Source organism: Pocillopora verrucosa, chromosome 7 (assembly GCF_036669915.1).
Source record: "Pocillopora verrucosa isolate sample1 chromosome 7, ASM3666991v2, whole genome shotgun sequence".
Taxonomy (NCBI): Eukaryota; Metazoa; Cnidaria; class Anthozoa; order Scleractinia; family Pocilloporidae; genus Pocillopora; species Pocillopora verrucosa.
In genome coordinates, this window is record NC_089318.1 from 6,847,824 (window position 1) to 6,865,289 (window position 17,466).

Below are 17,466 nucleotides of genomic sequence, written 5' to 3' on the forward strand. Positions count from 1 at the left end.
ACTTTTTATGGACCTTAGCTAGTTATACAACACAAATGTGAGAGAACGAGTCGTACTGCGACTTGCTCCCTCACATTTTGGCTACAACATTTAATGAACTGAAATCAAGAGTCTTAACCCTTTAACTCCCAAGATCTGATAGTTAATTCTCCCCTCTAGCTGCTACTCATTTCCTTGCTAATTAGTTATGAGAACTTGCTGCTAGATCAAGATAGCAGCTTCAACCTGATAAGATTGAATATTCACATTATCTGTTTGCTGAATAATGTATGGATATTGTAGGGAGAAGTTTTGTGTTAATCACTTCCAGGAGTTAAAGGGTTATTGCATTGTTTTTATATCTCACTCGTAGGGAATTAATTTATCATCACCTCTCCAAAATACTGAATTTCATTGTATAATTTGTTTAGTTTGATTTCAAAGCACCAGGTGTAAATTAAGATATTTTCACAGATGATGATGTTTAATGTCGTTCTTTTTATTTAAGATTTTTACCTGATGCCTGCTGAATTGTACTCTGTTTGCAAGACAACTTTTTGCTTCAAATACACAACCATTAATACAAAAGAAAGAGAGCCCATAACATGTCATTAACCTTGCTGTTTTAAAATAAAAGATGGGCTTTATACATTGAATTCCGGTTGAGTGGTTACTGATCCCTTGCTTAGTTTGAACTGGTCAAGTGGTTAACCCTTTACACTGTTACATTGTCAGTCATATTCTGTACCCTGTCTTCTTTGCATCCCCTTGGATCCCATTTCTCATAGTACAGACAAGGAGAATTTGTTTGACAATCAGGGGCCTCTTAAATTGGAGTTAATTTCCACCATTGTCTTGACTTTTACATTTGATCCAAGGGTGATACTGTAAGCAGAAAGGAGAAGCCAGTCGCAATTTGGGGGTTTTAAGGGTTCACTGATGGAAACAGTGAATGATAACCGAAATTTAGCATTTTCGTAGACCGTGCTTGAGATAGTGCTGTCAAATTACGCATTTACTGAGCAACAGCAAATGCATAATATTTAGTTTGACGTTCATTGAGCTGTAGAAGGCTAGATTTGTGAAAAATACGACAATTTTATTGGTTTAAAACTAATGTACAAGCACACAATATTCGTACATTTTATGTGTTTCGGCTTTCAATTATCAGCTTATGTAACCGCGTGTGCCAGGTACACAAAGTTCAAGAGTTTGCTACACAAAGGTATAACATAACTAGTGGCTAGATTCTATGTGCATACTACGAGTAGAGATTTCATAACCCTACCTCAACAGTCATAACCTCCAAATCAGTGCTTGCTTCAATACTTGCGAAGAAGTGGTGCTTTTCTTTTTTTGTAAACTAAGTGAACAACTACCCCTAGCCAACGGTGTACCGTGGGAGGTCTGGGACGGAGTCAACCCTGGATAATCCGACTCGTGATTGAGGAATTAATCAAACTCGATCAAACACTCGATTAGAGATGTAGCTTATTATAGGCCTCGATTCTCGATAAGTCTTGTTAGGCTCGGCGATAAGTCGAAATCCATTTAAATAGTAAATACAGACATGGGAAATAATATCAGACACGGAAAATAATATCAGACACGGGAAATAGCAGACAATGAGGAGGTCTGAAAGAGGCCAACAATAACGGACCCTGTTAATTGATTTCCGACACGAAAATTTATTTTTCGATAGGGAAAATACCCAGACTGAATTTTGAACGGTATGTTACGCCATAAAGAAACGGAAACAAAGGGTATGCTCCATGACCCTCTACAAAATTAAGTGACAGGAGTACAAACCTTTCAGTTATTTTGAGTGCCTTTAAATCCGTTCGTCAGTTTTCCATTTTATGTCGCTCTCTGGCCCGGTATTTTTGTAGCTTCTATTTTGATCTTATTTTTAAAAGAAAAATTCATTCTTGCTCGAGTCGCTGAGACCTGATACAATTCAATAGTTTTGCAAACATTCCAAGTTAAAAATCACTCATCCGCAGCTTGGAAGCTTAGCTAATATTTGTACAGCTAATATTTGCGTATGTTGTTCAACTGGTGGAGTCAAATGGGTGGTACACGCCAGAAGAGGAGCGGCAATTGTAACATTGGATGCAGTGGAAATTGTATTGATGGGGCTCTCATGAATTTCATTTGAATCGGAGCACGGATTTTTCTCAACTCTATCATCAACAACGTCGTGAAAATCTAACGAGTTAGAACTTGATGCTCTCGCCTCTTCGACTTTCCTCTTTTTCGCTTCCATCTCGTACTCTGTCAATGCATCACGTCTCAACTAGAGCCAAAATATAATAAATTCTGATCGATTACGTTTGACCTTATCGAAAGATGACTGGAAATCACTGCTAAACTGACGCTTCTTGCGATCCGTTAATTCTTCCGAAACTTCTGACACAACTGCATGTATTGTGGGAATAGAGCCCTTGATGAGGACTCTATTCCGCTTCGTGTCCGCCATATCCTCCAGAGTAAATGCCAAGCTGTTTTCGTAACAACTTCTCTCGAAATGGACGGAACACAATGAGGCATGCTTTGAAATCGGCTCTTTGAAATCGGCTCTTTGAAATCTACTCGGTGGCGCTGCACAAATTTCACCCATTTCTCTCTCACAGCGCGATCCACGGGAAATTGGTCCATCAAGATGCCTAGCGTGTAGCTGGTGTTCGTACAGCTTTGATTGTTGGGCGCTCCGGCGACACAATAGCGTCCACTTTTTTTCACTGGCTTCTTCTTTTCCGCCATGTCGTTAAGTGAGAGTACAATAACTTGACGTCACAGCCTCAGCTCACGTGACTTTTTGGCCACGCGGTCGAGGAGACAAATTTCAGGCCGCGTTCGCGCGAAGTTCGCTTAAAAGCATTTTTGTCAAATTTTAACTCTCAAACCGTTTATCTTATATATCTAGTTACTTACAAACAGTAAAAAAAATTTCGTGTCATATACACTTTAAGCTCAGAAAATCGTAGACAACTGACGGAAATATCGAGGAAAGATGCGTACAATGCATAGAGCTGGCTTTGGTGTTAGCATTTTTCTCGGCTGAGAATGAAAATCGACAACTGGAAGATTTGTCACTAGCTGATTTTGGCCGTTTACCTGAAAGACTTCTTCTGTCGGTAGGGACAAAGTCAATAAATAAGAATTTTGTAAATTGAAAATTACAACCATTGTTGGTTTTGTCATCATGATTCAACGCATTTTTCCATCCTTAGAATTACCGCCAACACACTCTACGATTGTTATTCCGGGATTGTCGATTCATTTATTTTCATTCATTAATGAAGTCGGCTTTCCTTCTCAGTAATAGGCTATTGCGTTTATGTGATAAACAAAATAATATATGGTTACTTGTAGATAAGGAATTTCTCTTCTCATGTTCAACTCGACATGTCACTCGTTCGCTGCGCTCACTCATGAGCTATTGAGTTAAACACTCGAAGAGAAATTCCATATCTACGCGCGCCCATGTATTATTCTCTATTTATCATTCAACTGCACTGGGAACAAATAACGTGCGAATCGAGCACAGTATTTGGACAATTGGTTATTTTGTACTGTAAAAAAACCTGTTTAACCGGTCGGCTACACGTGCTGCACCTCTCTATCTGCTTCGCTTTTCCCGCCTTGTAAGAGATGCAATTGAAATATTGTAGTTGAATAATAAATTGCTGATTAAACGTTTGGGTGTGCAATATCGCTGAGCATTTTTACTCGTTTTATTTCAGTTGATTTGGCCGGCGGGCTCGTCTAAAATACAGCACAGCTCGTAAAAATTCACAGCTATACTATACACCAAAACGTTCAGTAAAAAATATATTTATTGTACAGCATATGAACAGTAGTGAATTCGGCATCTGACGGCTTCATTAAACCGGCTGTAAATTAGACCCTGTCCCCACTAATGCGTTTTCGAGATGCTCCATTTTAGTTTTATCAAAAACGCATCGTTTTCTTTGCGTCTACGCCAGCGTTTTCATAGGACTCTCCCTCCGTCTGATCGCTTGACCTCTTCTATGTTTGGACAAAAACTTTCCTCCCGTTATCCATTCTTGTTTCTGAGAACTCATTAACGCCACTTGATAATTTTATAACGGAAATCTCGCTTTCGTAATTTGTGGAAATGTTCGATCAATGTCTTCCTGTTTTGACGAAACCTCCCCGCCCCTTATAATTTTTTTCTGAAAGATTATTTACGTGACTTAATAATTTTATATCCCAAATCTCGCTGTTGTAATTGATGGAAATGCTCCATCAATATTTTCCGGCGCTATAACTGATATTATAGCGATTAAACTTCTGATCAGCTTTTCTTTGTCAGTCATTTCAGGTCTTCTAATGTTAATATATTGAACGGATTTCTTTTTTAAATATACACGAGGCTCGGATTGCTTTGTGAAATAATATGTATTGTTCTTCTTGTAACCCGGTTAAAGTTCTCTCATTGATTTGAGTTCAGTTGTACCCTAGTGGTAGCTGTTACGAGAAATGATTGACTGATTTGTGTTCAGTTACACGCTTGACGTACTAGCTGTTACGAGAAATGATTGACTGATTTGAGTTCAATTACGCGCTTGTCGTAGCTGTTACGAGAAATGATTGACTGATTTGTGTTCAATTACACGCTTGTCGTAGCTGTTACGAGAAATGATTGACTGATTTGTGTTCCATTACACGCTTGTCGTAGCTGTTACGAGAAATGGTTGACTGATTTGTGTTCAGTTACACGTTGTCGTAGCTGTCACGAGAAATGATTGACTGATTTGAGTTCAGTTACACGCTAGTCGTCGCTCTTGTGATAGCTAATTATAAGGAGAAATGGGGTTTCCCATGTGTGCTGGAGCAATCGATGGCACACATATACCAATTTCAACACCATAGCAAAATCATGCAAGTTACAACAACAGGAAATGGTACCACAGTATTGTAATGCAAGCTCTTGCAGACAGTAATTACCTATTCCACGATATTTTTGTAGGGTGGCCAGGAAGTGTATGTGACGCAAGGGTCTTTTCTAACTCACAACTGTACGCTCTGGGGTGTAGAGGGAGGTTATTTCCACCTGATATGAAAGAAGAAATTTTGAGGAAGGGAATTCATCCTGTTATCTTAGCAGTTCCAGCCTACCCCATGTTAAATTGGCTAGTTAAAAGTCAGCCAGAGAATGTTAACTCCCCCATTAATTCTTGCTACAAACATTTTGGAAACTATGAAATTAAAGAGCTGTATTTACCTCTTCATCTCAGCTTCTGAGGATTCACGGAGACTCACACACACTGTTTCAAATGACTTCTCCATTTTTGTTTTCATGAAACTTTTTGGCGTGGCACCTGTAATGTACTTAGATCTCTTCCTTTCAGAAATACTATCATCAGTGTCTGAGACAACATCACTTTCTTTCTCAGAATTCAGTTCTGAGCCATTTTCCGAGGTTTCTGTTCCTAGCAATAAAGATAATTATAACAGTAAATAACAGTAAATGAGTATGTTGCAATAAATTTTTGTTTCCAGTTAAATTTAATTTTTTCCTTATTTAAAACTCATTATCATACATCACATACCTAAAAACAACGGAAAAATGAAATTTAACTGAAACAAAAAAGTAACTCCAACATGTACACGCACCACACAATCTGAAAATCTCTAGTTAACTCTCCTTCCCATCCTCATTATCTTTCTTCAACTGGCAGGTTATCTGGTAAAGATACACGGATTATATTCATTTGGTGTATTATTTGAAAACTAACAGAGATAAAATAAAATTCATAAAACTTGTTCTGATTGATAATCTAAAAACATAACAGCAACCTTCCTTTGTCAGCCAGTGCTTCCAAGCCCATCTGACTGGAGGTGGCGGAAGCTCAACGACTCATGGTCACCATTCTGAACAACTCTACCGCAAGCAAAGGAATCTTGTCACGAACTCATTCGATGCGGATACAAAGCCTCATGTAGAGGACGATGCAAGTGCTTAAAGGCTAATTTGGCATGCAACGGTTTGTGAAACTGTGGCGGCAAGTTCTAACAGCCACAAATATTTACAACGGTGTCACTAACGATTAGAGTAGATCGACTAAGAATTAGGCATTACATCAATCGTTTGTCAAATTTTGGTTAGATAAGGAAACATTTTAGGATTTCACCTACAGCGCCGTTCAGAGAAGTGTAGCAGAACAATTCATCACAGGCATCCCAAATCTGTTAACCAAAAATTATTTATAATAGCTCGTTAATTTACTAAAGTAACGGAAGAGAATGTCAAATCAAGGAAAGACATGAGCTTTATGTTTCTAAGATAACCAAGTTTTACCAATAGTGATTCAGAAAATAATGTAGACAGGTATATTTAACGTTTGACTACAGGGTACCTAAACATTATGATAAATATCAAAGAGGATAGTACCGTAATGGCATAAGATGAATACGAATGGATAGAAAATTACTCGGTGGTTATGTTTGAAGGCTTTTGTCGCAAATTTCCCTAAGCAATGTCGTTTATTAAGGGGATTTTTTTTATTCTTAGCCTCGTTTCCTTATTAGCGATTTTCTGACATGCGTGGTTCTCGTCACCAAAAGTTAATTTGGATTGGCCCTATGTCAGTGTTGTGGCAAAGTTTCATGCTTTTATCATTAATTTGAGCAATTCAGTGTTTTTTTGGTCGATAACAGCTGGACTACACGAGGAGGCACAAGCACTATGTTTTCTCTTTATCATTATTTAATTTTATTTATTTATTTATTTTTTGCTACCCACGGTGTTCCTTAGTTGCTGCCAAAATAATTTCCGTTACCAACACAGAGTAAAAGCTATAGAGTGTTTAAGATCATCTAGAACCCAGCGTTTGCTTTAGGACTGCCCACCCTGCACATGATTTCCTCTTCAGGTCTTTTTTACTCATGCGTTATTAAGGAAAATTCGCCTCAAAAGATAAAACAGGAAATTTTATCAACTAATAGATTCTCGAGTTTCCTGTAGACATATTTAAAATTTCTAATCAAATTCACAATATCTCTGACTAGGAGCGTCATCTGGTTTTTGTGTTTTGCTTTAATAAATATGTTTGTAGAGTGATAATTATTTTTGTATTTCACCTGTGCGCCTCCGTGGCCAACACTTTTCATTACGATTTTTGACATGTTCACACTACTAGAATTGTTTTTTGGCTGAAAACGTTTCGATGCATCTTATACCCAGAAAGTTCGACCAGAAATTGTACTCGCCGTGGCGTATTTTTTTCCAACATCTTGGGGCTTTCAGCTCTAGGACCAATCACAGCGAAAAAATCAGACGATAATTTAAAGATTCGACACACTGCAGGAATAAAGTTTAATGAAACTGTGAATTAACTACTTTGCTCTAACTACTTTTAGAAAATTACGCTAAAAAAACGGCACTACATGTACTAAAACATCAACCTATAACCAATAGAATCCGAGTCTATTTTAAGGTTTTCCACTCTTTAACCAGCTACAAAAGTACACAAGATCAATCAGTTCAGTGTTCAAAGAGGTGGAATTTAACTGTTCCATGCTCTAAGAGCAAGATATTGTCACTGCTAGAAAATTTTGAGCTCGATGATCCATCAATGCCGATGAATATTCGAATCGTTTTAGTCATTTCTAGTCTAAAACAATGAAGTTTTGAGGAGAACAAGAACGATGGCTTTCGAGGGACCTAACACTGCTGTTTCTGTTGCATAAAAGCCAAATGGCAATTAATCACAATTCATCCTTTTTTTCGGAAATATTTTAAAACTTTGTTTGATATAGCTGAAGTCGTTAATATTTCATTAGAAAACGTCTTAAATATCCTTGAATATTGAAGTATAAGAGGTTTGGGGATATCTACATATCTCATTAATAGTTTAAATGTGTAGTTACTGTATATTAAGGGCTTTTTCACGACCGTTTGCCTGGACTGTTTTGTCGGAATACGATGTCTCCAAGGTGAAACAAGCGTGGTTTACGGACTTAACACAACAAAGTGTAGTTTTATTGTACCAATATGTACCCCATGGCTTTTATACTCTTGCCTCCTTTGCGTGCCTCGTTTCCACAAGATTTTGCGTCATTAGGGTGACTTCCTGTTCCAAATCCAATCAAAGAGTTGCACGAATCGCAGTCGTTCTCCCTATTGCTGACAATACCAATTCTGACTTTAGAACGATCACTTCGACCACTAAAGGCATTGAATCCTTCCTTGTTACAGTTTTGCTGTAAAGAGGCGTTGCTGCCAATCAACTTTTTCCACTCGTCACGACCCAGGGACGTCTTTCGGTATTGGCCATCAGCAATTATCGAGTGCAGAGAGTCAGCCAGCCTGTTGACAACAATAAAACTGAGCTGTTGGTTGATCTTCATTCCAAGACAGATCTTGGAGAAGGATGTGTTCCAGTAGGTGGGTAGCTTTGATTCTTGTTCGTCAAACCCAGTCTCTCCACCGCGAAAGTTGAATTCATCGTAATTACTCCAATAACATGCATGATAATGGAAGGTGGTCTGAAATAGAGAAGCAATTAATTTTAAAAATTTTTTTCTCCGAATTGATGGGTTTTCTGCTGTCGACTTCCTGTAGTGTATCTGCTTTTAACCGAATTATGATCTCGATGGTTTATATTTCTTATCTAGCTGTTACATGATACCAGAGACAAATATGTTAGGATAATTAAGACATTTTTTTTCAGTCACTACACACAACAAGTCTTGAAATTTACGTTGAACAACGTCTGTTCTTCGTGCATTATCTTCTCGATGAAAAATAAAAGGCATACGTATGTAACACGCAGGTTTTTAACTTGCAACGTTTTGAAAGAGAGCGCGTTTATACACGAGATGAATTATCTAATCAAAGTAAGCACCTCTCTGCCGTCAATCTTCATGACTGGCGTCCGTCCTCCATCTCCACACCCAAAATTTCCCATGTGACAGAAAACGGACAATGGTTGGGAATCAACAAGAAGGGTAACCACACCACTCATATTGGATCTTTTAAATCAAAATGAAAAAAAAAAGAAAAAAAAAAGGAAATACAACAAGTAATGAAAACAATGATGGTGAAATAAGACTTGAGATTATAAGAAATAATTATCACAGCTACAACGGTGTGGCAATGAAAATGACAATGGGAAAGATAATGGGTGATAATAATAATAATATTAATAATAATAATAATGATTTAACAAATAAGCAAATGAAAAGTTGATCCTTCAGACGTCGATATCTGCGGAACAAAAACAACAGCCTTCATAACAACAATGCTCGGTTATTTGTCCTGGAATCAAACAGGTTTTCGAGTGCAAAAGATATTGTTTACCTCTTCTCTGAGGAGAGTAATGCACTCCACTTAAATGAATCAAGGTTTAAAGGAGGACTTTCTCCGCATATGGAATGTGGCTTAAAAATTGTGGTATATTCGGTGACGTGATGGGCTTAAACTAATTGCTGGCAAGTGGAATGTTTGATGTACTCTGAAAATAATATCGAATACCAATCTTACTTACAAGTAATGAATTTCTTTACACGAGGAAGCTCCTGCAAGAAGTTTAAAAATACCTTTGATTAGAAGAAATTGTGAACTTGTTTTAGGTACATCTTAATCCATCATTGGGAAACTATATTGACTGCAATCTGACTGATTGGCAGAAGAATTTTATTATGTTCCAAGCTCTGCTTTTTGGCTGGAAAGAGTTCTCAGTTTTCATTCACTTTATTTGGCAGCATGCCTTCTTCAAATACATCATTGATAAGAAACAGCGTCGGGAGAGGATCGATTGTTGTTACCAATTACTGGATGAGGTTGAGTATGATATCTTGAATTATCAAAACCGAGATCTGAGTTGTCTTCTGAAGCCAAAGGACGAGGGAGATCACGCAGACGCAGACTCAAGGTTTAATGAATCGTGATTTCATGCGAAAACCGAATTCAATAATCTTCTCATTACAAGGATTTTTAAAAAATCTGAGTTTGCAAACGTTTTAAAACACTACACGGAAGAGGGACTTAGAAACTAATAAGGCTTATGAGGCTCAGTAGAGGAGCAGTAGTATCGCCATTGTATCAAAATTCGTAGTTAGACTTTTCACCAGCTGATTTTGCTCTATATTTCGACCCTAGTGTTTACCTTTACATTCTTGTCCATTTCCAGTGAATCCAGGTTTACATGTACAGTTCTTGTTATGTTGTTGTTATATGTACCATGTTGCGTCATGGCGTGCGGACGTATCCGATTAAGCTCCAGAAAGTTATGCGAAATTATTACTCTTATCTGGCTTATTGGAAGACTAAATGATGTTAAATTAACTGCAAAAGATGGGGATGTATCTACGGAGGATTTTGGCTACCTCTCGAACAAGGTTTGGATAAATTTTCAGCGACCAAAGTTTATTACTAACACACCAGCTAAGGGCTTCTTTGGTTTGAGGTTAACAAGGTACTCTAATTCTACATCTACATTTCAATTAAAGCGACTAGCCGAGAGTGGGGATATCAACCCAAATCCAGGTCCAGAGAAGTGTGCATCTTGCAGCCGGACAGTCGCAAAAAACCATCGCAGTCTGCGCTGTCATCCTGTGATTGTTTAATGCACATCAAATGCGGTAATGTAAGACCATATCAGTTTCTTCAAATAATCGCTACAACACTAACTTCATGGAAATGCCCGGGATGTGACCTATTTTCTGAACTACCATTCTTTAAGTTGGATAATATTGAGCTAGCTAGTGAATTTGAAAATGATGGAAATAATTTACTGGAAGGGAGTAATATTACTGTTTCTGAGGTACATGCTAATTCTCGACATCAAAGCGTTATCCCTGGAGAGTTGCAAGACCATTTGAACAATGCCCTGAACAATATCCTGATTGCAGAAAGAATTATATACAAAAGAGAGATCTTGATGTGTCATCTTAACATCAATAGTATTCAAAACAAGTTCGAAGAGCTCGCAGACTTGATAAAAGACTCTAGAACTCAACTTATGATTGTTAGCGAATCTAAAATTGACTCTTCCTACCCAAACAGTCAATTTTCTATCCCTGGTTTTGTGCTCTACCGTAATGATAGGAACAAAGGAGGAGGAGGAATTTTAGCTCACGTATCCTCTGAATTAACATGCAAAAGAATCAAACTTGCTAAGACCTATAAAACCATTGAGCCAATTGTATTGGACATCCACTTCAAAACGAAAAGCATTATAGCAATTGGATTATACAGACCTCCTACAAATTTCACATTACAATATCGTCAACAGCTTGAAGAGGAACTCAATCACATTTGTAATTGGGCTAACCTACTAAGAAGTTCCATCGTAGTGCTTGGTGACTTGAATTTGGATCGTCTTAGACCAACAACTAATGAAGGTAAACTACTTTTAAATCTACAAGAAACACATGAGCTCGATTGCCTCATTTCTAAACCAACAAGAATCCAGAAAACGGGAGATCGAGTTAGTGAGACACTAATAGACGTTATTTTAACTAACGTCCCAAAGGACTTTGCCAAGAGCGATGTTTTTGACCCAGGTCTAAGCGACCACGCCCTCATCTATACTTTCATGAAGGAAAGGGTGGCTAAATGTAAATCAAAAGTTATCAACTTTCGGTCACGTAAAAATTTTGATCAGATGCTATTTAAAGAACATTTAGCTTCAGCTCCATGGCATGTGGCTGAAATCTTCGATGACGTTGAGGATCAGTCCGAATTTTTCGGCCTATTGTTAAAGGACATCGTAGACGAACACATGTCTTGCAAGAGAATGCGAGTCAGAGATGGGGACGTAGCTTAAATGACTACAGAATGGAAGGAGGCAATTAGAAGAAGGAGGAAAGTACTTAGAAGATTTCACAAAACTAAAGCTCAAGAGGACTGGGAACTTCACAAAAAGTTACGGAATGAAGCCACACGACTTAGACGTAAGTCAATTAAAGACTTTTGGGAGAAGAAGTCCAAGGACCTTGGAAGTAAGCCACATGAATTCTATAAAACATTCATGCCTTTTCTTGGATCAAAAAAGGTTAGGGAATCATCGGACATGAATCTGAAGGTCAATGATTCAATAATCAGCAACAAGTTGGATATCGCAGAGACCATGGCTGATTATTTCTCAACCATTGCAGATAACATTGGTCATACCAGCGATATTTCAGATTCTGACCTGTCAAATCACCGAAGTATTCAAGCTATCGTAAACCAACGCATATCTAAGGGTGATTTCAAACCATTTCAATTTAAAGATATAACAGTGCCGGAGGTTCAGAAAATCTTGAAAGACACAAATCCCAGGAAAGCCTCGGGATGGGATAACATTCCACCCATTGCTTTTAAAATAGGCTCTTCGGAGCTTGCTACACCGTTATGCACTCTTTATAATCAATGTATCGCCAGCTGTCATTGGCCAAGGAACTGGAAGAAAAGCGAGTGGGTGCCTGTTTATAAAAAGGACGATCGTTTGAACATGGAAAATTACCGTCCTGTAAGTATAGCGATCATGGTAAATAAGACCTTTGAAAAACTTCTTACAAATCAGATTACAGCAGAATTTAATGAACGTTTGAGCGATAGCCTGACAGCATACAGGAAGAGATACAGTTGTGAAACGGCACTACTAGCATTGACGGAAAACTGGAAAAATGCTCTGGATAATCGAATGAGCGTTGGCCTGTTAAGTACTGACATGAGTAAAGCGTTTTATTGTCTTCATCATTCTCTATTACTTGCTAAACTGGAGGCATATGGCTTTAAAAACGAGAGCATCAAGCTAATGAAATCATATTTTATGGATCGCTATAATAGGCTAAGAATTGGTGGAATTGCAAGCTCCTGGAAAAGGGTCAAGAAAGGATGCCCTCAAGGGTCCTCGTTTGGACCTCTTTTATGGAATCTTTTCCAAAATGACTTGACGTTCGGAATTCCAGTGTTAACAGTGTTAACAGTGTTAATGTTTAAAGTTAAAAATGATCTGTGCCCTAATAATATCAAGAACCTGTTTGTTATTAATAACAACAAATATAATTTAAGAAACAATGATTTCATTATCCCTAGAGTTAGTACTACGCGCTATGGTAAGCACTCTCTTAGGTACTTAGGTCCAGTAATCTGGTCTAGGTTAGATGGAAAAATAAGAGCACTAAGAACGCTGCAAGAATTTAAAAACGCTTTACATAAAGTAGATATACAAAGTTTAATCTCTTCGAATAATTGCAAGAACTGTATTTTATGTAAATCTTAAATATTTTAAATATTATCAAGATCATATTATTGTAATTATTATTATCTTTGTGACGCTTGCGACGAAAGAGGAAACTTCGAGGGGTGTCGCTATGCGTGTTTTCTAAGTGTCGCTGATGTGGGGACTATTTTACCGGTCGTAATGAAACCACGAAAACCAAGATGACTATCAACGGTGTTTATTTAGATCACGGTCACGATCACGATCGTAAACTGAAATTGCAATAATATTATAACGAAAGCATGAATGAAACGCTTTACGTGCTTATGTCGATAACGCGATTAAAATAACAACAATCAACGTGAACTAACATAAACAAATCATAAAAGGCTAAATTAAAACTACTCGAGATTCAAAGATCGGCTACACAATGACCATTTGCGGCTGATTAACAGCCCAAAGACTAAAATGTGGGCGTTACTGTGTGAGCGTCTAGTTATTTCAAAATACTCCTTTGATTTCAAGATAATTAGTTGTACTGTTGTACAACACAGTACATATGTGTGCTATCGCCCAAGGTGAAAAATTAAACTTAAACATATTGAATTAAAACTAACAAAATCACTTACATATCGGTCCCGCTTGTGCCAAAGGTTTGGAACGAAAGAACGAAGTTGCTGCTGTTCAAGGTGAAATCTTACGAAACTCTGGCTTATAGGGACGCTAATTTAGCTTTTATATGCGCGTGGTGACGCTAAAATATCCGATTACAAACCAATAGGGAAAAGATAAACATTGTAACTAAGATCGTAACTAGGCACGCAAATTAAAGTAATTGACAATTGATCTAATAAAAAAAAAGGCTGTTATTTGTTCGATATCCTTAACAATCTTATTATCTCATTATATTAAGGTTATGATCTTATTATACAGGGTAGGGTATTATAAACATGGGGTCTACTATTTCGGGGTAGGGTAGTTTTATATGGGAAGAGCTCTTTTATCATATTCCAATAAATTTTTAATGCATAGTTTTATATAGATTAGATTAGTTTAGGTGTCCTTACTTAGTGGGAAACTGCTATCTTATTTGACACGTAAATAAAGTTTTATTATATTATATTCTTATTATTATGATTACAGTTGTAAGAACCTTTGATATTGGTGCAAAACCCATCAGAGCTGCATTTGTGTAACCCACGAACACATTCGTCGATGTCTGAACAAAAAATACACAAATAAATAAAAACAAATTATCGTATAGAAAAAAAACATAGAAGCACCAACAGCTGTAAAACCAACAATAATTGGGTAGGCCTCCTTTACATACTGTTCTTAATATCACGGTAAATGTAGTTTTCGTTTTATCAGAAAGTTCGAAATTAGAAAATCCGCTTCCTTTGCTCAATATTCTCAATACTCAGTGCAGTTCAGAAGAAATGTAAAGACGAATAAGGAGAAGGGAGATGACGAAAAGAAAAAGACAAAAAACCCAATATTCGCCATTGAGTTGTGTTTTTGAAGAAACTGCGACATAGGCCTGTTGTCTTTCGGTTCTTACGGACTAGTAAGGGAGCTTTAAGCTACATGAGGAAAGAAGAAGCTCTTTTATTCTTCGAGACCCAATTGACAAGGAACGCGGTAAAGTTTTTCCTTGCTGTTAAACTGAAGGCCTCAAGTTATCAACATTGGAGTTGTGTTTACCTCTTTCGCAAATTGGACCCTCAAATCCAGCGGTACAAAGACACCGATAACCTTTCTTAGTAAATCCGCTTTGGCAAGTAGCATTGTTCTTACAAGGATTTTGAACACAATTGCTCTGACAGAAAAAAAAACAAACCGTTGTCATTGTCATTATCATTGTCATCATTATAATCATTTTCAACATCCAATAATCAACTGCACCGCTAAGATCATCAATATCGCCATCGTTATCCTTGTAATCATAGTTGTCCTTCTATTTCTATATTTTTCCAAAAACTTTGAAATGCTTTGTCTTTGAAGAGATTTTGGTGAAGAGCACAGACACAGTATTACCGCTAATGTCTTGAAAGAGTGAAAACAACTCAAGTTCGTAATTTAAGGTCAACATGAGACTAAGAGGTTTAAAAAGAAAAACAAAATAAACCAATCTGAATCTTAAATTGAAAGTTATATTTACCTCAGCTGCGTGATAAGAATACATCTCTTGGTCTATCAACCTTTCTTCGTGTCCTTCATGAGTAGCATTGTTCAGTTCACATTTATAGTTTCCATTTCCATCTGCCCGTGTATAAAGATTAATGCTGACGCAGTCGGGCTCCATATAACACAAGTTTTCACAAAACCTGGAAACTGTTATTTCTACGGTGCGAATTGTGTGGTTTACGAGGCGTTTCCCTTCAAATGCTTTCTCAGGCCCAAACTCCAAATTGCGACACTGGTCTGCGATACAGACGTCTTTGAAATGGAAATAATAAATACATTAAACGAAACATTGTTGCTTTTGATGATGTTAAGAATTATGGAAAATGTGGTAAGTGACATTTCATTATCAGTTGTGTTAGACTTGAATTTTTTTCTTCGTCTATTTTTTCTATTTTGTAGAAAGTGTTTAAAAGGAAAGAGATGTACAAACCCTCGACAGTGTCTCTGGTTTGCATAACTTTCTCCGGAGTCTCTCAAATTTTAACATTTCTTCAGTAAATATACGTGTATAAAGCTGACCTAATGACGAATTCTTCCAATTTGAATATAACGTTTCTCAAAAAGTAATGATCACTTAAACCAAAGAAAACATGAATTGGATATGAGTCATACTGAAACTAACCTTGTGACCTGACAGCCTTGGGTATCATAAAGCAGAGCTCCAATAAAAGAAGGGAGACAGAAGCAGAATACATGATACGGAACTCGATTAGAAAAGGCCTGGCCCTTAAAACGTATGCCTGAAACAGTAGAAATTTGGCTGTCACCGGTAAAACTATTGGCTGTCAAACTGTTTCGTATGTCAACTGTTCTGTCTTAGTTTATACACGTACAAATATTTGCTTAGAATGCTGCTCGGTTCAGCAATAATTTGCCTGTCAATTGCCATAATAAAGTTTTGTCACATTATTCTGTGATCTGACATGCTATCATAAAAACTGATAAATAACAGTTATAATTATGCAGCCGTGTTACACGTCAGCCAATTCACTTCCACGACACTTTTCATATCCATACTGTCGCATGGTCGTCAGTAAACGGTAAATGAAATTTCCTAAATGATACGCACACTGATGTTCAAACCGTTTGTGCTGAATTAAGATAAAATGGACCTGAAAGAATTTTTTTTAACGAGGTGGTCTCAAAAAAAATTATGAGGCATAGGTTACCCGACTTTCCCACAATTTTGTATTCAAAACAAAATCGAGCAGACGTTTAGACCGGAAAAGCTTGCAAAATTTCTGTATCACAATATAATTGACTAAATTGATTCTTCGTTGAAAATCTCCGTGTTAAAGAAATGGAGAGATGTAAACCTAACTTGTGAAAATGAAGAATTTATTTGATGACCTCCTAATTTTTCACTTCTACACAACAGCTGGCATTTTTAATCTTTGTTAAATTATCATACAACAATTGTTTATTTTGGTGCTGGTAAGAACTTCCTGTGTGTCATTATATTCATTCTCCATAATTTTCAGCTACTGTTTGACAAATAGAGAAGCCTTGACTACGCTCTGTTTTATTATTAAGCGTGCAGGAAGCGGCTAGAGCATGGAAAAAGTGTAGGGAGAAACACGAGACGTAGACGTCCCAGTTCTTGAGACTTAAGCCGCTTCTTAAGTGCTTTACAACAGAACAGAGCTGGTCAAGGCTTCTCTATTTATTTTATGATAAAGAATCCGCTTATTTCCCACGCATTACAATCAGTCAAAATAAAGTTTATGTCAAAAGCGAACAACAGTGTCGTCAGCATGCTCTCTACTCTCATGAAGCACGCTACAATAAGCCAATCAGTTAGCCGCAAATTAATGCAGCCGTTGGGCGTAGAACTGACAGGTGTTAACCGTCAGTCGTTAACAAAGCTAACTGAAAAAGTTCGATGTTTTAGACTTGACGGAAAGAAATTAAATGGTAGCCTTAACAAAGCAAAAATTTTTACCGTTAGTTATAAAAGCCATCGCCCCACTGAGACCTACTAATAAACAGTTATATGTTATCGCGGAAATTAAAAATATCTTACCCGAAAAACAGTTGTTCCCGAGTTATAATATGGAAATCAAAGGGAAATTGGAAGACGTTATCGATGATTTACGGGAGAAACTGTGGTGGTCAT

General features: G+C 37.3%; 2 protein-coding genes and 1 pseudogene across 2 annotated transcripts; all 3 read right to left on the reverse strand.

Moving 5' to 3' along the window:
* Positions 1 to 1,927: 1,927 nt before the first annotated feature.
* Positions 1,928 to 2,742, reverse strand: LOC136282361 (uncharacterized; annotated as a pseudogene).
* Positions 2,743 to 7,899: 5,157 nt separating this feature from the next.
* On the reverse strand, positions 7,900 to 10,148 carry LOC131781880 (uncharacterized skeletal organic matrix protein 5-like). Its single transcript, XM_066170444.1, has 4 exons — positions 10,119 to 10,148; positions 9,498 to 9,528; positions 8,856 to 8,982; positions 7,900 to 8,496 (listed from the first exon to the last, which is right to left on the reverse strand). The coding sequence occupies exons 3-4, from the start codon at positions 8,973 to 8,975 to the stop codon at positions 7,990 to 7,992; spliced, it is 627 nt and encodes a 208-aa protein (XP_066026541.1). The 5' UTR covers positions 8,976 to 8,982; positions 9,498 to 9,528; positions 10,119 to 10,148; the 3' UTR covers positions 7,900 to 7,989.
* Positions 10,149 to 14,041: 3,893 nt separating this feature from the next.
* LOC131780502 (protein lin-12-like) lies at positions 14,042 to 16,061 on the reverse strand. The gene is made up of 4 exons (XM_059097105.2): positions 15,973 to 16,061; positions 15,325 to 15,602; positions 14,868 to 14,982; positions 14,042 to 14,382 (listed from the first exon to the last, which is right to left on the reverse strand). The coding sequence occupies exons 1-4, from the start codon at positions 16,043 to 16,045 to the stop codon at positions 14,276 to 14,278; spliced, it is 573 nt and encodes a 190-aa protein (XP_058953088.1). The 5' UTR covers positions 16,046 to 16,061; the 3' UTR covers positions 14,042 to 14,275.
* Between the last annotated feature and the right edge of the window lie 1,405 nt (positions 16,062 to 17,466).